This window comes from Typopeltis vanoorti, chromosome 11 (assembly GCF_054136105.1).
Source record: "Typopeltis vanoorti isolate ZY-2024b chromosome 11, IOZ_Tvanoo_1.0, whole genome shotgun sequence".
In the NCBI taxonomy this organism is placed as follows: Eukaryota; Metazoa; Arthropoda; class Arachnida; order Uropygi; family Thelyphonidae; genus Typopeltis; species Typopeltis vanoorti.
Window position 1 is genome coordinate 132,604,517 of NC_143559.1, and position 22,037 is coordinate 132,626,553.

A 22,037-nucleotide genomic window follows, 5' to 3' on the forward strand; every position below is an offset into this window, starting at 1 on the left:
TTTCACTTACATGTCGCCAGTCAGAAAAGCCGTTATTAGATAAAAAAATTATCATCCGAAGAAAATAATTTGCAACAAAAACAAAAAATAGAGTTTGAGTATACGAGCCATCTTCTGTTTTGCTTCTCTCCGTTTGTCCTGACATAGTGAGCTGTGGAAAAACACCTCTGGTTGTCATCTTTTGGAAAATCATTTTCAGTCGGAGGAGACGGTGGACCACGTTGTACAATTTGTGTTAGTGTTGCGTCGTTCAGAATTTGGGGCCATGTTGCTGGATCATCAATAGTAAATAGTTCACCTTCCTCTGGTGTCTCAGTTTCAGGATCTTCAATACTCAATGTTTGACCAAACGCGTCACGTTCTCCGCTTCCTTTGAGTATTTCAGAACTCTCATTATTAATTAATGTTGAAGCCGAAGAACCGTTTGTAGTTATTTCAGAACTCCCGTTATCAGCTGATATATCTGAACAAATAGATGAGTTCAACTTCATAAATTTAAACAGTGAATTTCTTCGACGTTCCTCATTTTCTTGTTTTCGCTTTCGTTTTTCATGCCCACTTGGGAATTTTCTTCCGTAATAATCTCTCTCACGACTAGTCATACTCTAGAATTAAATGCGATAGATTTAATTATAAAATAAGTTAATAGATTAAAACAAAATTACTTACCTGATAAAGTAAGTAATAAAATACAGTATATCTAAAATGGATAATATTAGAAAATAAATAAATCTAATCTAGATTGAAAACTGCTATTGAGGAAATATTCTGATGTCGGATAACCTAAAACCAGTTTACAAAATATATTTTTTAAGATGTTTTACAAGTAATGTCACATAAAAAATTGCCATGACAGTACGTGTATGTACTTACTTGTTAATAAAATCGTAAACTAAAATCAAAAAACTCCTTAAAATTATTAAAAAGACCTGTTTTAAAATGCACTTTTCCCTGTTTAACACTATGTTGTACGATATTGTTATATATCTTAGAGTAGTTTCAAATACTACCGCTCTAGCGCTACGATCTTATTTCGCTTGCTATCACAATAATACTTGGTTGTAAAATTATATACAGATATTTTTCTATATAATAATATTTTTATAATAATTACAATATTAATTTATATAATAATTAAAAAATTAATTTTCTTTTTCAATTTTTTGCGCTTTGCGGGGCCCTGTGCCACCGCACAGTTCGCACACCCATGAATACGGCCTTGGTCGAATCCCATGATACTTACCAGGGCAATGAATCCTCCCCGCTGGCATTCTCGAACTTTCTCGATTCCTCTAATAACTCGCTTTGTATTTTTATAGCATAAAGTGACAACTAACTACGTCATCATTATCGTGTAAAATATTTACACGAAGAAAGTGCAGCATGCAGAGTCAGTTTCTTCCCAATCTGCTGGCAGCATTTTCCCTTTGCCAATGGAATATTTTTTAAATAACTTTTTTTTCTCATTTCTGTAGACGCATAAACATTCTTTAATGAAATTCTTACGTTTATGTATTGCCAAGAATGTTAATTAATCTGAAGTTTATCAATCAGACACGAAAATCACTCCAAATATAGATAATTTTTTTTTTTTTTTGAAAATAATGTATCGTATATTCATTGCAATACTCTTGTCATATTTATTTCTAGTTAACATTTGAATTATTTAGAGTTAAATATAGAAAACTGAGTTGCCATTCTGTACAGTAGTTTGATTCCTTGCAATACATCGCATTTTTAAATGTAAGATTCTGTGCAATTTTTTTTTCAAAAAAAATAAAGACTACTTAATTGCCAGGAATACTGAATAAATAATAACTTTTGTAGCATTTTAAAAAGAATGATTTCACTCAAATGGTAACTTAACCCGTCTCATACGGAGGTGGAGAGTTTTATCTTTCGGAAACGTGGGTTTGTCGCCCTTCAAAACAGACAACCAACCCCGTGAACAGACCTACAAATATAAGATATTAATTGCGAGATGGAAGAGATTGGAGGCTCACCATTCTATCTTTCTGATGCGCATTGTGAATGGCAGGTGGCGATTGTAATAGTCAACCTCCTGGATGAAGATGACACTCCACACGACAGAACATTAAAATTTCACGGGGATGTTCTATCATACCAAAAAATTGTTAAAGTTAGCTCGTGATCATCGAGCAAGATATGAACTGAGTTCGACAAAACATATTTACGGTTGAATTTTTGTCTAAACCGAGACCGATTCTTTGAAAAGAAGTTTCCCCTCCCTCATCTAAAATATCCTTATTCTGATTTTCGCCAGTTTCTTGAATATTTTCGAAATACTGGAAGGGAGATCAGCACATTTTTTTAAAAAAATCATTTGGTTCTTATTTTGTAATCTGGTTATTCGCTATGAGTTAAAACTCTATGCAGTAATTGCTGGTCGTTGGGTATTGTGTCCTTGGATCCCGAAGTTCTGAATGGGTTTTAGGTTGGTTAAAACACCCCATGGCTTCATTTTCGCACGCGTGAGAAATTATACATGGAGTTATCAATTCTTATACCGGGGTGGGTGTAGTTTTAACATTTGTTAAAATATTTTCAATGACTGGGATTACTGAAATTGTCGGCTGATTTCCTGTCAGACTAAGCACATCAGCTAAGAAAGCTAATCTTTCTTAGCTGATGTGCAGAAAGAGTTGGCCAAAGCATATCTTTGCCACTTATTCACAAACTTCCATTGTTTTGCGAAATTACCTTGCTATTTTATTCGCACTGCGAAGTGATGATTCGCTAGAAAGAATTAAAGCTCTTACTTCAATTTTATTCCTACCTTCATGATGTGGACACGATACGCTACCACTGAATCCCTCGTCGGGATATTCATATTGCTCGAGGCCACTCATTACTAGTAAATTCGTGTAATCATGAGAGAAATCGTTCTGCCTTATCAACTCGATTTTCATATCGTCCGGTTGAGTGTCGTCTCCTCCGTTTCTTGTTTAAAGGCCTTTATATGACAGTGCGATCACCACTTCACGGCGGTTCTCTGCGTCTCCGCCACTTATGCGTCATCTCTCAATCCTCCCCGTTTTTGTGCGCGTAAAGAGCATTTCATTGCTGGTCCTACAATTATTTTTCCGAGATCAGGAATTAAGAAGTGAACAGCTGTTTAAGTACAATATTTTATTAACAGCGAACGATCTAAACGAAAGTATGAAACACGACTTTAAAAGCCATATATTCCCTTTATGGAGTATTCTTTGCCTTCTTGTTTCTGTTACCGAAACGGACAAAGCCAACCAAGTCCAATAATGGGAGTAGGTTTCCGGCTCCTCAACTGGAATATTCGTAAGCGCTCTCCGCCCAGCTGATGCAGCTTGGGTTCAGTTACTAAGCGAACTTCTCGAACTCGAGAAGAACTACCATTCTCAACTCAACATACTCGAACTATCAATAAGCTCTCTCGACAACCCTTTTTCTTGATGGATTTCTCCAATCCATGTATAAGTGAGAAAGCTTTTATGATCAGCTGTGTCTCTCGTTCTTCATGTGGGGGCGAAATGCGTTTTGCTAATTGCGAGAAAAATCTGGAAGAGTTTTTGGAAGTTTGGTTCATGTCCTAATTTTGCGCAGATGAGATTGCGAGAAGTGCTGTTTGCTGCGTTATATGGCTTCACAAGTCAAAATAATAGTGCAGGAACATGCCTAACATGCTTTAATTAACAACTGGGTACAGATGCAGGGGGAGAAACATCACCTTGGAGAGGTGGATGATGCTCGCATATTGCAATTAACTAAATAAACGAGGAAGCTTTATTTGGCAGAACAGGACTTGGGCTAAACTTTAGACAAATGAACACGCACACAATTGCTTCGTAATTTCATTCTGCGTGTGACGTCACCTTCGAAGAGGGTTATTTAATAAAAGGAAATGCTCATCGCATGCTTTTTATATTTAGCGCCTCTTGTTCATAATTACCGTGGCTGGAAGTTTTTTTTTGCTTTGCTCTCTGCCCACTGTAACTCGATAGTCGAGGTGTGACGTAAGTGACAAGACAGTGGCGCCCTCCGGCGACACTTAACGCTGGCATGGAGACATTAACACAAAGGCTATATTGATACAAGAGATAAGAAGAGATAATTGAAGGCAGATGCAGTGCAGCGATGACGCTAAAGATAACTGGACGAGATAAGATGGACCGATAAGGCGCTCGCGACGAAACCTGCAACGAAGAATCGGGAGGTAGTAAAAAGGCTTAATGACAGCAAACATCGCCACCTTTTATAGTGTGGTACGCCCCTTGGTTCTGGGGTGGCAAATTTGTTTTACTTTGGTAGGCACCATTAAAACGTCTCTCCCCTGTCCCGGCGTAGCATGCGGGTTTGTGTGAACCGTGGCTCCCTCTGTCGGCAACAGTTGACACATTGCGAAATGGCCAGAAGAAGAAGCCGGGGGAATCTTCGGTAGGTTTTAATAGTCGCTAAAAATAGATTAAGCCTTCTAAGATTGTGTGTGAGTGTTTTTTAGATGGATCTGGGTGCGTGCGTGGGGAATAAGAGGTTGCTAATATTGTGTCTCCCTGTAGGAGGACATCAGAAGTATTTTCGCATCTTCGCGCTGGTTGCTACACTGGGGATGGAACAGGAGCTGGCAGGATTAGTGAAGACGTTTGTTTTGCAGATTGTTTCATTGGTTGCAAGTCGATTTCCTTCCAAGAATTGTTTCTCCTCAGCGACATCTCAAAATAACCTTTCTCTTACAGGGGATGGGCAAAAAATGAGTTTGGGCTGGCTTTGCCAGAAAGGCTTCTTAACGTCGAAATCTTTCTTGAACTTGCTGGAGTCCTTTTAACATAAATTCGAGTGTTGTCGGACCCCACCCATTTCCGATATAAATGTCAATTTAGACAACCCTTTCCCTCCAGGCTTACCAGATTAACTGCGTTGATCAAAGGAGATTTGCACCACTTCTGGCGGGGACTAATAGCGTTGGTCCGTTTCTTGTTATCAACGTTGGCTGGCGTGCAGGTAAGCCAATTCCCGGCATGCATTGCCCTATTTATGGATGTCACATTCCCTTTATGATCGGCGTCATAAGTTGGTGCACTTTTTCGCACATTCCATCGGTAATCTCTTCGTTCACATCATTGACGAATTTGTGGCTGTGTACGGTGACAGCTTTTTTATCAGCAGCGCCATAAACGTTGAGTTTTGAAACGTTTTTATTGTGGTTCTATCGGCTGCAGGAATTGGGTGATACTCGAAAGATTCGGTGCTGCATTGTGGGATTACCTCGCACTTTTGTCTCGAAAAGCTGCAGCGAGGTCAAAGTACGGAATGAAAATGGTTGACAAAATACCCGTACGAAGTCATTACCCATATACGGTACTAATGTACTAGAGGTTGATCAACCAACCTCTCGGGTATGGCTCCACAATTAAAATAAATATAAAAAAAAAATAAAATTCAAGTAACGAAAACCCGTTCTTTAATTTTTTAGTATTATATTTACAGGAATAATTAATAAAATGTTGGTAACGATGAAACCCTTTATAGCTATAGAGAAAGTTAAAGACAGAAGTGGGAGACAAAATCCCCAGAAGAGATTTCTGACATTCTGCTGCATTTTCACATAGTCACGTAACGCGCCTGAGCACCGCTAGGTGGATTATTGTCGCTTCAAGATGGCCGCTTCTGTGCTGTAATTCTATCATCCTCCAAACAAATCAAATTTTTCTTTCGGTTTTTTTCTTTTCTTTTTTTTTTTTTTTTTTTAAACTTTTCATCGCCTGTAGGCGAAGTTAGACTTTCCCTTGTAAACGTTTCCAAACACTTTGCTTACACGTGTTCCGACCCCCAAGATATTCCCTGGAGGTCGTTGCTGCCTAAACACCGCCACTTTCAAGGGTCAGCAACAAAGTAAGCCTTTTAAATCCGGGTTTTCTCTTGCTGGTTCTAGCCCGGCTTGAGTTACGTGTTCGCCGATCATCCAAGTGGAAACGCGCGCCTGCTTCATGCGTGTGTGTGTGTGTGTGTCTTTCCTTCTCTCCGGCGAAATTATACGGGGGGGGGGGAGTAGCTTCAGCGCTGTAAAGAACTTGGAAAGTCCACAGAATGGGCAGCATCCAGGCAGAAAATTGCAAGCGGGAGTGATGGGAAGAGCGGCGTTCATTATGGCACGCGCCGGCCGCGTTATCTCGGCATTCAGACGCTGGCGCACGTGCATAATGAACGCTTCAATTACACTTTTCATAACTCGCCTTTCCTATTGGCTTTATTTATGGTCCACAATGTAATCTAGCTCCGTTGTCCGCATGCGCCTCGCGCAAAAGGGGTCAGACGAGGAGAGCACGAGCTTTGAATGCCACCCCTACTCATCAAGCTCGCTGGCTCGGTAATAGGGACTATTAGCGTTATCATTGAATTTACATAGATACTTTAATTCTGGAATTTGGGCGAAAGACTCTGCAAACGTTCCCCTCATTACAATTGTACTTTATTCCTTTGTCGTTGGCTGTCGACCTGCATAGACGGACGGGGGGGGATCTTCTGTCGAGGGGTGGGAAGGGGTGAGAAGATTACATTCAACGTCGAAAGGTCTCTTCTTCTTTGCGATGTCCTCTCCTGTAATTGAAAAGTGTAGTGTATGGAGATGGGTGGATGCGGGCCTCGCTATAACAGCCCGGCGAAAGGTCGGGACCACCGTTGTCTGCTTGAGGGTTTGGCAACTGACTCTACCCGCTCTGGAACGCTCTGAATGCACCTCGGTGAATGTGAGGCGTGAAATATGCCGCTAAAAAATGGCTCGATTACTCGTGCAGAATACCTTTTAGCCCTGGTGATTGTGGCTGCTCGCTGTGTATCCGCTGCTGTGGAGAGAGATTTCTTTTAAAACGAAAACTTCGGTGCAGCAGAGCAACTGTAGGCGGTTCAGATCGCTCTCTCTCTCTCTCTGCCAAAGAATCCTCCGGCTATCTTTTTATTGTTATGTTTATTTGGTCCCCCCCCCCCCCCCACACACACACGCGCACTCTTTCGCTTGATCATTAATTTTGGGTTTTAGACGACTGGCTTCTGTAATTGAATATTTCATGCCCTTCTTCGTACGGCTATAAAGTAACGTGACTGATTTTATTGAGCTGCTTATATACGACGAGTGGAAACACGACGAGACATGCTCTGACTTGTAACAGAAACAGTCGCATATTACGCGAATGAGGGTGCTTCTAGCAACCATGAAAAAAGAGCACAACAGGCCTCGATAAAGATTCAGAACAAAATGAATTTTGTAGGAACGTGGGATTTTTTTTTTTTTTTTTAAATGTGACACTGAACGCGTTAAAATAAGCCTCTGGAGTAACGTCACCAACAAGTTTTCGATTAGAAGAAAGAAAAAGCATGAATGACGTGCGGAATATGTAAAAGAAATACTCAGGATCGATAAAAGAAGTTCGTTCACATAGTCCACGATTGAATAGTCTCAGCCTAAAGCTCAGAGAGAGAAATATTTGACAAAAAAAAGAAAAAAAAAAGTATTTTTGCAAAAAATGTGAAACTATTTCTTTCACAAATCAAGATTTAGTTTCATTGCCGATATTATTTACCAGTTAGGTGCCCAAACGCTTCTCATCCCAAGAGAAGTTACAGCTGATTTGTTAGCATAAGAAAAGAAGCTGATCTTTGCTTCATTCAGATATTATAAAGATTAACTAATCGAGCATTGGGGTTTTTTACATCAGCAACATGGTCATAGATAAGCTCAGAATGCTTTAAAATGTTCGCGAGGGAAGAGATTTTTTTTTTTCTTTAATCATTAGTATTCCTTTTTTTTTTTTTTTTCCTTGTGGACTTGTCTTGGCTGAGTGGGCAGGGACTTCTCTCTTCAACCAGCAAGCTGTGGGTGGCTCAGTCTGCGTAGACAAGAGGTGAATTTTAGTGCCCTGTGCACACCATCGCTCGGTTCCACGTGGCTTGAAAAAGTTCCACGTTTCGTTTCTTGAACAGGACTTGCGAATTATTTAACCTCCAGCCCACTCTGAATCCTAACGTGGCATGGGTTGCACAATCCTTTATTGGGTGGGATTCGCATTAAAAAATATATTCGACATATTTTGTATATAAAAACATAAAAAAAATAGTTTGAGTCACGCCTGGAGGAGTTTCTCACCCCTGTGGTTCTGGTGATTTTTCTCCTCGGTGTATATAACATGTCAAGCGTCTTTTTGCAGCGTGAGACTGAGGGAACAAATGTTAAAACTTGAGGACAAGCTACGTAGGTTAAGACGTGGGTGGCATGCTGTCGAAAAAGAAAAACAACTAATTGAATAAACGAATTTTTATCCAGTTATTTATTCCACAACGCACAGCTTTTGTTTTCGGGCATCTCTCTGTCTCCCAGCCCCGAACAGAAAGCCGTCGAGGGGGATGGATCATCACCATTCTAATAATCGAATCAATGGACATTCGTCTTGATTATTTATTTTGTGTGCAAGGTAAAGCTTCTGCTCCGAATAATTAGCCCTCCTCCCACTCTTTTCAGCCCCTCCGCTCAGATAAAGGTCGAAGATTTTTGAAGGGGGTGGAAAGGGTTGCACGAGGAGGAGGATGGGGGGAGGGAGGAAGTTTATCTTCAAATTTCCCATCGTAATAAAGCTCACAGATCCTTGCAGCCAAGATTCTCTCTCTCGCTCGCTCGCTCGCTTACTGTCTCTCCTCCTCGCGCGCCACTGCTTGTCCACGTGCGAGCGAACTTCTCGCGCATTTCGGCGGATAAATGGAGCAATATGTAAATGAGGACCGTGTAATTACGACGGCCGTATCAGATCTACGGTAGTTACAACCCTTTATTGCACAAATTAAAGGCGAAATATGGCGGCTTTGAAGCAGTAATTAACATTGCTATCTGTTGATTAGGGCCGTGTTTCTAGGCTCGTGGCTAATGTAATTAGCCTGTAATAGCAAACAACGTAGCACCAGGCGATATACTCGGCCACGAAATATGGCCTTTAAGTGATCGGGAATACGCGCTGCGAGAACGGGCGGGAGGCAAACGAGAAAGTAGGGAGATGGGGTGGGGTGGGCGACTTGTTGGTTTCGGGGAGGGAACTGAGATGGGAGGGTTTTAAAGAGAATTTTGCATTGTTCTTTGATCGTTCTGTGTGCGCCTAGCAGTGGCGTCAACCGGGCCTATCGCCAAATAAGAAAAACGAAGAACTAAACCGTTCTTTTACTTGTGGGTCGAATGCATGCTTTGGCTCAGCAACCGTAAAAGTCTCAGAACTGCATGCGACAACCAGGGCATCCTCGTGCAAATCCTCTTGCATTTTTCTTAACCGTTTTCTCGTGTATCTGTGAATTCTTCCCCTCCACACACGAGTGAGGTGACCTCTTCTGGGCCATTTTGTCATCTAAATATTTAAGCGCACTCTTCGAGAACAATAATTTCCCTCCCTCCCTCCCTTTGCAAATGCGGTACAATTAGTCTCTGCCGGTCCCTTAATGCGAGGATACTTTACGTTAAGAATCGGTATTTGCAAGATTTTGACAGACCTAACCAACCGAGCAACTGTGCTAATGACGTATGGTCTTTCTTGACGGACATATTTATCTGTCTTAATTAGGCTAAACGTCTTCCCCCCCCCCTGTACTCTAGGCCTTAAAAGCTTTTAAAACGTCCCTGCCTTCGTCCCTAGTCAGCGCAGACAAGTTGGCGAGATTTATTTTCGACATGTTAGTCCTGGTTGACCACGGCCTGCCGGAAAAACGCTGTCCACAGCTTATTAGTCGCGCCAAGTCTCTGAAGTCGGTCGAGCTCGTGTCCCTGCGAATCGCTCTTGTGTGAAGTCATGGCTGCCGGAGCGTGGCTTGTACTTTGTGTTGTAAACACTGTGATTGGAGGGGAAGAAGAGCACCAAAACGCGTCATTAATTACAACCACGGCTATGGCTACCCCTTCCCTCACTGGTAGGTGATGGTGCAGGATCAAGTCGAGGGCTTCCTGCTCTCGGAGGCTGGCGACGAGATTACCATTAATCAGGCAGGGCTGAGCTTCATTATGAGCAAATGGGTTTTAATTTGCCATTGTTTGGAACAAGCGGAGAATTTTGTTGGGCGACCAGTTCAAGCGTTGGAGATTTATATGGCCACGCCGTGCAGGCTGGCTGCCATGAATATTCATTAAGAGCTTTAATAACTCGCGCTAATAACTATTAACTCCCAAAGTTTACTGGGAGAAGTGACTTTGCGGAGCCCGTGCCACTTGGCGTAATTAATTCTTGCCCGGTAGGCTGGCCAGCTCCTTTTCATCCCCCCCACCAAAGCGGCTCGTCCCCTTCGGCGAAGATGCGTTTTTCCTTCTCCTTTTATCTCTTTTGGAGCAACTTTTTTTTTTTTCTGAATCATCCTCCCTCTGTCTTGGGACTTCACACTGTTGTCTTGGAAGTGCCGGTGTGGTTACAGCGGGGGTGGGGGATGGGGGATCATTAGGGACTTCTAGCAGAAGTTCTCCATCTTACCACGAACGTGTGGCAGCTTGTCCACGTTGGTTATGCATCGATAGGCAAGACTCGCTCTGTTCATACGCAATATATTCCAGATAATTCTGCACCCTGTTTTCTGCCTGCTTAGACCACCGATTTCACCTCCCTCTGTTTTCTGTTAGCTTGCACGTTTACCTGGATGCAGCAGCCGATGCTTTAACTTCTCGAAATTGCAGTCCCATTAACAGCTTTGCATCCGATCAGATCTCGAAAATTCAGTTGAGCATTGACTAAATATATATCGAATATTATCAAAAGATTGAGTTGCAGAGGGGGGGATAGATAACAGGAGGAGTTACTTTGCTTGATGCTGGTTTCCACTGAATTTCAGAACGCGCCTTGAAGCATTGGTGGAAGAGTAAGGTCGGCTAAGTACTGTTGCGATGTGGCTCATCCTGTGATTTCCTGTTCTCTGATGAAGTTTTCGGTATAAAGCGTGCGCTCACAGACGCATGCATACATCATCGGAGCACTGCCTGGAAATGTTCGGATGAAACAAACATTTAACAGTTCACGGGTACTTTGTTTACGATCAGGAGGTGCCCAAGTTTTCTTAGCAGCAATTTGCATGGGAAATGATAACGTCGAAATAGTTCTTCGTATTATGTAGTGACGTGGGATATAAACTGTGAGTTCGTAATCCGAGCAAAATGTCCATAAATGTCACATCTGTATGCACTCTGAATTCAAAGCGTTTTTTAATTTCTTGTCATTCTTGGATGTGCAAATATGACAAACTTGCAGTCAGATTTACTTAAGGAATGGGGGATTCAGTGAGAAAGGCGAAACAATACTAGGAGTTGACTTAGGATCTGGTGGATGATCAGATGTTTAATTTTGTATCGCAGCGATCGTTGGTGGTGGGATAAGGGAGACGAAAACGTGCACGATCCGTTCATAATACCTTAAAAGAAGTATTGGGACTGACTTGTGCCAGAGCAGGCTCTGAAAGGATGGATTTCTCGAAAAAAACACTCGATAGATGCTATTTTCGATACAAAAGCGTATTTTTTTTCCTGTCCAAAGACTTTCGGTTTCGACATATTCGCGGATAAGTTTGCATAATGGCGTTTCAAGGTTACATCGACACACTTCGGTGGAGAATAATTTTTATATATCACCCGCGAAAAGTTGATGTTAATGAGTACATTTGTCTGTTGGTAAGGATCAAGGGCCACTAGTACCTTAGAGCGCTGTGCTGGACAACAAACATAGTTTGTCATTTCAGGCAAAGTAAAAGGGCCTATCACATCGGATAATGAAAATCATCTACCACCTAAAGACTTATATTTGTGTCACAGTGGGGTTTGAATCCGCAACCTTACGTAGTCACCGATCGAAGTTATAATGTTTTATAATTAATGATTGCTGTTGGAGCTGGTTAAGAGGGGGGGGGGAGGGAAACAAAACTCCGCCAGACCCGTCAGATTTATAAGTTGCTTTGTCGAATATTATAACTTTGTTAGCGTGGAGATACTTCCCGGAAGTAGACTTTACTCTCTTCTGTATAAAACTCCAAAGGATTAAATGCACCTTTTTTTGCATGCCGTGAAGGCAGATGTTTCTCTGTTACCAGTAAACCTTTGACCTCGTATCTATACACTTGCAAGCGAACAGCTAGCCAATCAAACGATGAGAATGTTTATTGATTGTCGTTCTTTTTGGTTCCTTTAAAAAAAATAAAATAAAAATACGTGTCTCCAAGGGATATCTTATCTCTTTCGGCATAACTTGACTTCACTGATAGCACCTTAATCTTTATGAGGTGTCATAAACCCTCTTTTGACTTGTTTCTACTCGCTCGACTCGAGATACCTCGTCGGTAGCCAAAGGTTAATCCGTTATTGCCGTGTGACTTCAACCCTCTGGAGAGTGCTTCCACCTACGGGATGAATGGGGGTAGGGGAAGGGAGTAGAGCAACAGTTAAACTATAATTAGTGTGTGTGTGTGTATGTATATTTATGACGTCATTGCACATTGAAAGGACCCCTTAAACACAGATGTCTTTGAACGCAGAAGGAATTATAATGGAGAGAATGCAGGAACCCTCTTTGACTGCTGTCTACACCTGCACAGCATCGTCAGCGGAGCCACGCACGACAGGATCTCAATCGGTATCCAGAGGACACGGAGATGTTTAGGAAGATCGACCTTCTTTAATTGGAACAGCGGAAAATAGCAAGCTAATAGCCTGTTCCCCCCCTCGACCCCTTTTGTATCGCAGAGAGTTTGACTTGGATAAGTGGCTTTTTCTGGTCCTGCTGATACAGACGCATTCATTATCGGAAAGAGCATGGATTTCTGCCTCTCTTTCCATTTGCTGTCGACTCGTTTTATTAATGACGTCCGTTTCTGCCTCGTGCCATCGAACTACCCCGTTTTTGAAACGCATACGTTCCTCTTGGAAGCCAGTGGAGCATGTTTGCAGTGGCTTACATTAGCAGGGCCTTGTTAGGCCTATTTAGTTGTACATAAAGTTGCAGACAAGAAACATACAGGGCCGCGCGTCGCTGAACACTCACGCACGCACATACACACTCGCGGACACACGCATCCCCTGTGACTGACTCTCTGACTGCTGTCGACCCCTTCTGCACCAAAGCGCATATTCGAAAGTTAGTTTCGAGATCGAATTCAAGTATCGTTTTAAGAATATTCAAAACCCCTTAATTTTCAACCCCCCTCGGTAGTGACTTTCTTACATCAGGGCTTTCATCGCTCTTCTTAATCCGTTATTTAGTCTCCCTGATATATTAGCGCGTGCTTTCCGATCACCAGTCATCTGACTCTATTGGAAGTAATCCACTGTAAATAGTTCCAGCAAATTCGTTATGGATTTTCTCCGAAATGTGGAGCTTTTAGGAGAAAACCCCAACATAATTTTATGCCATTTTCATGCCTCCAGTTACCATAATGATCTCCTTACGCCAGGTAATAAAAATCCTTGACTACTCAGAGGGTTTTTTTTTTTTTTTTTTTTTTTTTTTAGACATTTCGCGTGATATGCCTAAACTTAGTAACGTGTCTGAAATCTTCCATCTGATCAGCACTTTCTGCTTAATGGGAAGCTCATTTGTAGGCAAAAAAAAAAAAAAAACAGGTTTAGGAATAGTCAGCTGACCTTTCATGAAATTTTGTTGCAACATTTTTTGAGGCCAACATACCCCCCCCCTTTGATAGCAGCATCTTATACGTAACACAGAAAAAACGTACATAGGAAGTGAGAGTCCACTTCCGCTAGAATAACGAAGTTGGCATAGCAACTTCACAGTCCGTCATGCATATTCACAGTCCGTCAGAAAGTAACTATGCAGTGACCCGTGTGATTGATGAAGGATAGGTCAGTATTTCTAGAATGAATATTGGCCTAAATGGGAATACTCTTATAGCATAGCTTTTATTTTGTAATTCCACCTACGAAAGTTCGGTCACATGGAATTTATTCAATCCACTAAAGCCTCCAGTAAGCAGGGTGCCAGTCTAACATGAGGCGATGAAATCCTCAGCCTGTTGGTTGGAGACCAGACATGCTTCCCTTGCAGTCAATCAGGAAGGCAGATAACATTCGCATTAAACATTAATTATGTACCTCGAAACACTTTCGACAATCGCCACTATTGTGTGGTGAGATTGAAAACTGTTCGCTTGGCTCTAGTTTCAATAAATTGTTAATTGAATACTAAAAATTAAAAAAAAAATGCTTGAATCGAGTAAGTTTCTCAGCACTGTGGAGGGCATTTCCTCCCCAGCGTGGGAGGAAATGCCCTCCACAGCTTGGAAGATACTGGTTTACGCTACCTCAGTGCCGATCAGCGAGCCATCTGGTGGCATAGATGGACAACTAAGTGGGATATTCCATCTGGATGCTGTAGTCGATGAATCTGGAGATCCATCCAGTGCCTTGCAGCAAACCTCGAGGGGAAGTTTGTTTGTAGCGAAGCACTGGCAATTGTAAAGCACCGATTACCGTGCCCTACTGTACAATCGGCTTGCCATTTCTAACCCCCCCCCCTCAGCATCCCTCTGATTAATCGAGCGTCCACACATGTTTGACCTCCTCAATGGCACCTCCGTCACCTGTATTTATGTCCAATTTCAGCACATTAGGAAGGCGAGGAGCGAGCCATTTTGGGACTGCAAACATTAATAATTACTGCTGGGTAAATAGTCTACTGATCCGCACGCGCCCGTTAAGTATCTCTAAACAAATATTGCCACCGCATCGGCGAACCGTCTGCTGGCAGCACGTGCTCATTAACCGCACCTCATTAAGACGTACGAGGCGTCTCATTTAGGACGAAGTGTTGTGCGTTTCGTAACAGGGTATAAATTTTCCTCCCTCTCCTCCGCCTGGGTCTGCGAAGGGATGCCAGAATTTAGGGGGTTTGTGCCAGCACCATATTAAAGGATAGCTTTGTGTTTGTTCGCGTAGATGATTTTGAGTTACGAATTGGCCCACATCCCTCATCTTTTCACTTAGAACCGACAATTTATGTGTTTGTCTACGTTAGGCTTAACTGGGGGTATTCTTGCACAGTCGTTGTGGCCTGCAATAATAGCCTCTATCATTGCCGATCCGCAGAGATTTACAAGCCCGTAATTAGAAGGGTGGTTCTCGGTCTCTGTTGGCTTTTCTCTAATGAGGGCAAGGAAAAATTTGCTACCTACTCCATTCAGCCTCAATACACACACAAATTTCAATTTTCTCTTAACTGCTTGCTAGGGAGGTAAATTAGCACGCGACTATTATAGAGAATAGCGACCTTCTAATGAACTCTCTTTTGGGGGGCTTCTCTTAGTGAACTAGACCCCTGTTTTATTTCATGGGATAGGCAGCAACATACCACGCACAGCCTTCCTCGTGTTGGTATTTTTATGGATTCTTTCCCAGTGAGCATTCAAAAAACAAATCCTCTTGAGGTCATTAATCCTATAGTCATCAAGACGGACCTGACCGGATCAAAATGCAGCGGACACACTGAACCCGCAATGCAGGGTTATCCAGTGTCGATATAGAAAACCATTTAATCTGGGCTTTAAAAAAAAGAAAATAAAGAAACGAGCTCTACAGGCTCGATCAGTGCACGTTTTTTACAGATATCCACCTTATGCAAAATTCGAACACAGGGGTATTTACCAACGGAGCAACCAGGGCTGGAAGGTTTTTATTTAATTAATTACGGAAACTAAGAAATGTTTAGCTAAAATCGTGACACTCCGTGAAATGCTTTCTATACCACTATAGTTAAACGCTCAGAGAGGGGGGGGGGGGAAACTCATGTAAATAGAACAAAAAAATGGTGCGTATAATATTTTTTATGGGAAGCGAAGACCCTAAAGTTAACGCCATGAAACAATCGAGTACTAGGTTGACACCATCGTATACTGGTGCAAACACTGATAGGAAGACCCCTCCCCCAGACCTGCTTGGTATTTGATTATTAGAACTGTGGATTACTCTTAATATTGAAGCTCAACCTTTGCCAGTCGAAATATTACAACTGATTTTTTTTTTTTTTAAATCCCGCAGAGGGCAACATTAGCCGAGAAGGAAGTGAACCACTTAAAGGATCAGCTTTCTGCCGCCAAACACTCTCTCCAGCTCGCCGACCAGATTCAGAAGGCCCCTGACATGGAGCAAGCTGTAGATGTAGTAACCCGGTCTTCCTTGGAAGTTGAACTTGCAGCCAAAGAAAAAGAGGTGAGTTAGATTTCCACGAACGTGACTTTTTTTCGCATTTGCTACGAGTTGCCTTGGCGTTGAAATCCTGGAAGATCCTACGGTGTTTGTGTTTCGTTTTCACTGGATTCATCCAGGTGTCGATCACTTTGTCTCGATGCCCGTACGCATGCTTATAGCGGCATAATCATCGATGGACGAATTTCGGTGAAATTTGGCATCGTTATAAGTGTCGAGCAACATTTACTTAACGTTCGCTTAGCAAAGGGTTTCCATTTATCCTGGCATTCTGAAGAATGCTCGAAAAATCCGAAACACTCAAGTCTGTGAAACCCTGAAAATGCCCAACGTCTTTTTTTTATTATTCAATTGGTGCAATGCCAAGGCAACTCTACGGCGCACACACACGCATTATAACTCTTTGTACAGAGCTGTCAGTAGTGAATTATGAAAAGGGGTGCTGTAGGTGGGGTGGGAGAGGTTAAAGATTGTATGCAAGTGACTGTCTTGAGTCCATCCTCAGTAATGTGCGTGTTTCTCCTGCAGATCTCACAGCTAGTGGACGATATCCAGCGATTGCAATCTACCTTAAACACACTGAAAGAGACAAGTGCCTCTAAAGTAAGTAGGATCCACTCGCTTCTTCTTTTAATTGCAATATTCTTTTCAATTGAATCGTTGTAGAAATACTTCCTCATATACCTTTTTCTGTCGGCACGCTTCTTCAGCCCAAAAAATACGTGTTTTCCCTTTGACACTTCCTTAATTCAATGTCACGACCGCTACTTCAAATATTTATTAGGGCAGGTGATAAGGTTAACTAATGTATAAATTATTTACGCCGTTTGTTGCTTTAATGAGCAACAGATGGAGCCACTTTGGCTCCGACCCTATCCTGTGAATGAATATGTTCGAAACACTCTTGCAAGTCACAAAATTGCTACTTTTCGTCAAGATCTTCATCGGCCCCCTAATCGTTTTGATAACAAAGTTTGTTCCGATCTCTGAAGATTACAAACAAAAGAAATAATCAGGAGTGGAACGTTGCTGTTTTCAGAGTTTCTTAAAATGCCGTTTCACTAATATCATCAAAAAACCAGAAAGGATATAAAAAGAAGTTTTGTGTTTGTGAATGGAAGATCATTTTATTTGTATTTTTCGAGCTCACTGCATGGCGAAGGCGTCCTCTAAGTTGTTTGTTTCGTAATAATAATTGGAATCAATTCTGTTGCGCATGCTCATTTCATTTCGTTGTCATCATCAATAATTATGACGTTTAACAATTCGATTTTATTCGAGAATAAAAATGATCTTAATCGCTATATTTTGATGGCACTAGTTTCGGATCCGATGCGATGCAAGCAGTGCTATGAATGCGCGGGTTTGACTCACGGGGGTGCTTTGTTATCTTGCAGATTGCTCAACTAGAAGAGTTAGTTACCGAAAAAGAAAAAATGATCGAAGAACTGGGAGAAAAGTTGACGAAGCAGCAAGACTATGAGGAGATCAAGAAGGAGTTAGTGTAAGTCTCCCTCATCGCGCGCAAGAGCGAGCGAGCGAGTCGTTGAATATTTTCCTATTCATTTATAGCGGACATCGTTCTCTCCGTCGGCGGTTTAGTTTCAACGTGTTTGTATCTCTTCCAGAATCCTCAAGTCGACGGAGTTTGGGGGCTCCAAATCTTGGGAAGGTGGTGCTAACGACGAATCCCGAGTAGACGGACCCCCTAAGCCCCTTGAAGTTCTCCTCTTGGAAAAAACCAAAGCCCTTCAGTCGGAGAATACATCTGTGAAAGTCGCCAAAGCCGAGCTCGCAGGTAGGTTGATTTTATCTTTTCGATTGGATATCGCGAGCGCGTTTCAACTCCTTTTTCAGATGGCGTAAAGGGTTGTCATTGCGGCCACTTAAAGGGGGGGGGGAGTTCTTGAAACGACGCATAATTTTGACAGCGTCACACACTTTGAGCTTTTACCAAAGCCTACCTTTTGATTCTTTAAGGTAGAGTTAGTTGAGCGTGTCCCTTAATCTCATCGAGGTCGCTTACGTGGTCATTTCCCGCTAAGCGAAGTTACTGATGGCTCCTGCGTGCTGTTTTCCATAAATATGAATTAAATAAAAATAAATGACTCCTCTAACGCCTTTTATTTCTAAATATAAAAATTCACATTCCAAAATATACCCAATTGACAATCAAGTTGGGAAAACAGTTGATTGAGCTTTCATATGAAACTTCATTTTTCGGAAGCAAAAGAAAGTTATTCTCTGCATTCCCCAGAGTTTTTTTCCTGCTTCTCTTGCGAACAATACCCGGCTCGTGTGCTAGGTATGATGACCCCTACTGGAGCTTTATCGTGCTGCAATAGATAGCGATATGATCTCTCTAGAGCTGATCTTCCATTTCATGCAATTGTTCGAAACATTTTGTGTCTCAATTAGGAAAATTAAGAAAGGACTTGGAAGACTTTTCTATTGGGATACCTAAACACGAAGGTCGAAAACCAAACATGGCGTGATGCTGCCGTAATAATTAGAAATGTGTCTAAAAATATTTGTTGGTAATTTCGCGGACACTTGGAGATGATTTAGGACAAATTGTCAATTATTATTTTATTATTATTATTATGATTGCGCGCCTTATATTCTATTGGTAGACATTGTTTTATTGTAATATGATTGTGTTTTGTATCGCGTGTATTTATAACTTTGCTAAAGCAACTCGGGTTATAATTATTAGTATTATATGCCACGTAGTTTTTGAATTTTTGTTGCCTTAAGAGCTTTTTTTTTGGCTTTAAAAGTGTATGCAGTTCTAACTATAACACCCACCACAGCAATCGTGCCATTGGCCAAATAACCAAATAATCTTCATTAGCAGCAGCAGCAATGCATGATATTATCTGAATGTCTTCTCTTCTCCCATTAAGCTAAAAGAGTTGCATGTTTTGGTCGCACGTGCCTGTTTGCTTTTTTTTTTATTTATATTTGTTTTATCCCCCACCCATTCGCAAAGTAGGGGCTAGCAGAAAGGTGTGCAAACGCTGCCCCGTGAATTCTAGTAGACACCAATAATGATAATCCATCGTTCAGTGTTTCTTTCCTTGTATGGCCAACATGGCGAGAATCAAATCGCAAGCGGAGGGTAGCGATGGTGGCGCCACCTGACGTCAATTTCGATGAGTTATTATTTTAGGAGTTTATTTTATATGGACGCACTGTCATAAAATTGCTTCTTCCCTTCCCCACACTTTCGCCATTTATTCGAGGCAATCGATTTTTTGTTGCTTTCACTCTTCGCTGGCTTGTTTGCCTTTTTCCTGCTCGAAAAGAAAAAGAATTTCTTTTTTTATTTCCCTTTTTAAAACTGCTTAACAATCCCTCATTGTAATTCTTTCGCGCACTCTGCAGGTGTTTTTCTATAACTTTCAAAATTAGCATCTTCTTCCTTTAGCATCTTCTATCTGTTTATTCTCTCTTTCTCTCGTCCCCAAAGAATTCTTCTGTATTTCACTTTTCTATCGTTCACTTTCATTCTTTTACCACATCCCATACTCTTTTTTTAAATTCTTTCTCCCATTTACTTTTTGTTGCTCTTTCGTTTTCATTTTTCTTCTTCATCTCTCTCTCTGATTCTTAAACTATTTCACCCTTTCTTCCCACTTCCTCAATTACCGTTTTTCTCTACCTCTTCCGGATTCCTTTTCCTCTGTGTATTTCTTTCTTTCTATCTGCTTGTGTGTTTTTTTTTCTCTTTGAATTGATCTGATCGCTGTGCATGTTCCGCTTCCTCCTCCTCCTCCTCTTCTCCATCCCTCAATCCCTTCCGAGAGCGAAGCGAGTGTTGCTCGTCCACGTGGCCATGTAAGGTTGTTGTATTTAATGCAGGCCGTCGTCAGTGTGAATCCTCTAAAGCCGTGGCGTTTCGCACCTTTTTGCAGGGCCTTCCCCACCTCAAACTTTTCCGGCTGGCCTGCAGAACGTCGACACTTTCGGATCGATCCTTGGGGAGGAGATCGTGTCCACGTACACCAAAGCCGTGTGTCAAGATGACGAAGGTAGTTGTCCCACCTCCCCCCAAAACCCCGAGGATCTTAGGCCCTCCTCGCCGGAAACGTCTGCCAACGCCTCTTCCACCACGACCACTTCTTCCTCCTCCTCTTCCTCCAAACCCGAACCAACTGCCGTGCCTGTGTCCGCCATCGTCGCCACATCCAGCCCATCCAGCGCCGCCTCCGCCGCCGCCACCACCACCGCCACCACCACCACCACCACCGTCGTTATGCCGACCAAGACAACTACCTCTCCGATCAAGCAGGAAAGTGCATCCCTCGAAAAGCTGCAAGAGTTCCTCCGACACAACATCGACAGGTACGCCAACGAAACCCTCAACACCTTGAACATCTCTCGCTGCGTCCGAGAACTGCTGAGCGTCCACAACATCGGCCAGCGACTGTTTGCCAAGTTCGTCCTGGGATTGTCTCAAGGCACAGTGAGCGAGCTGCTGTCGAAGCCCAAGCCGTGGGACAAGTTGACCGAGAAAGGCAGGGACTCGTACAGGAAGATGCACGCCTGGGCATCCGACGAGCATTGCATCTACATGCTGAAGGCCCTGGTCCCCAGGAGAGGTGAGTACCCTTTAACGTTTTCTGCTAACCAGTCTCTTTTTCCCCAGGTGTGCTGCCCCTGTAAAGAGTGCTTCACGAACAGGCACATGCTGGCTACTCTTAAACCCAGATTGCTTTGTTTTTGCTGCTTCGTTCCTGATTACTTGTAATGCATCTGTGAGGAAGTTACGTTCCTCTCGCGTCTCCTAAGTCAGCGATGGAGGGAAGTTTCCTGGGTTTGAAGCATTCCCCTTTCGTTACTACGTGCTCTGTTCTCTCTTAGCGCACTTCATATGTAATCAGCTTCAGGATGTTTGTTTTTTGTGTTTATTCTTCAAGATTCCATCGATACGTCTGCACTTTAATACGTCGGGTTTTGTTTGCGTTCCTGCGTTGGATTAATTCAAATTGCTGCTCTTTTTGTTCTTCATCTTCCCGATCCTCTTTAGAAGATTACTTGCCTAGTTGTGCATCGTCTGCTGTTTATCACAGCTCCCTCTCTCGCCATCCACGTTTCAATTATTTACTTTTTTTTTTTATTCCTGGCAACCCCTCGATGCGTATTTCGTCACAATCCAAACTCGTTTGTAGAAAGCCATCAAAATCAACATTTCAAAGTCGAACTCACGCAAGCCGTTTGATGATCCCACTCGAGAACTTTCCCAGGGATCAAAATAGCAAACTTCTTATAGGTTCACGTCCCATTCATACGATACTAGGGGACGAAGAAAGACCCCCCCCCACCTTAGGGCTAAAGCTGTTCGAATTTCCTTCACCTTGATTTATTTGCAGGAACTGAGTTCTAACTCTTAAAAGCGTTTTGTAAGTGCAACAAGTCAGTGCGAAGGGATTCACGTGAATCAGCTTTTTTAATCCACTCGATATGCTGGGTTTATTCTAATACTTTTAGACTTTGTCACTGTGAAGTACCTTGTTTTTACGTCATTTATTTCGTACTTTTAGTGGCTGACTCGACTTTTTTGGGCATAAAACACTCCATTTGTCCGGTTCCATCTGAAGTGCAAATGGAAAAGCAAATATGTGGACTTGCATTTAAATCTCAACAAGAAGTGTCTCGATATATATATATATATATATATATTTTTTTTTTTTTAATTTGGCAATCATATATAAATTGTTCTTTCTTTCGGATAGACATAATCTTATTACCTTATCCCTCATATAAAATTGTTTTAAACTATCCATCCATTCGTAATGAAAATCCTGACCCCAACTGGATTGCTTCCAGC

At 42.2% G+C, this 22,037-nt stretch overlaps 1 protein-coding gene across 1 annotated transcript in view; it reads left to right on the top strand.

Moving 5' to 3' along the window:
* LOC150102055 (homeobox protein cut-like 1) overlaps positions 1-22,037 on the top strand; it is a 308,969-nt gene that overhangs the window by 243,204 nt on the left and 43,728 nt on the right. Inside the window, exons 8-12 of the mRNA XM_090399958.1 lie at positions 16,037-16,207; positions 16,733-16,807; positions 17,602-17,708; positions 17,833-18,002; positions 20,122-20,808. Coding sequence (XP_090256084.1) covers positions 16,037-16,207; positions 16,733-16,807; positions 17,602-17,708; positions 17,833-18,002; positions 20,122-20,808 — 1,210 coding nt within the window. The remainder of the gene's footprint in view (positions 1-16,036; positions 16,208-16,732; positions 16,808-17,601; positions 17,709-17,832; positions 18,003-20,121; positions 20,809-22,037) is intronic.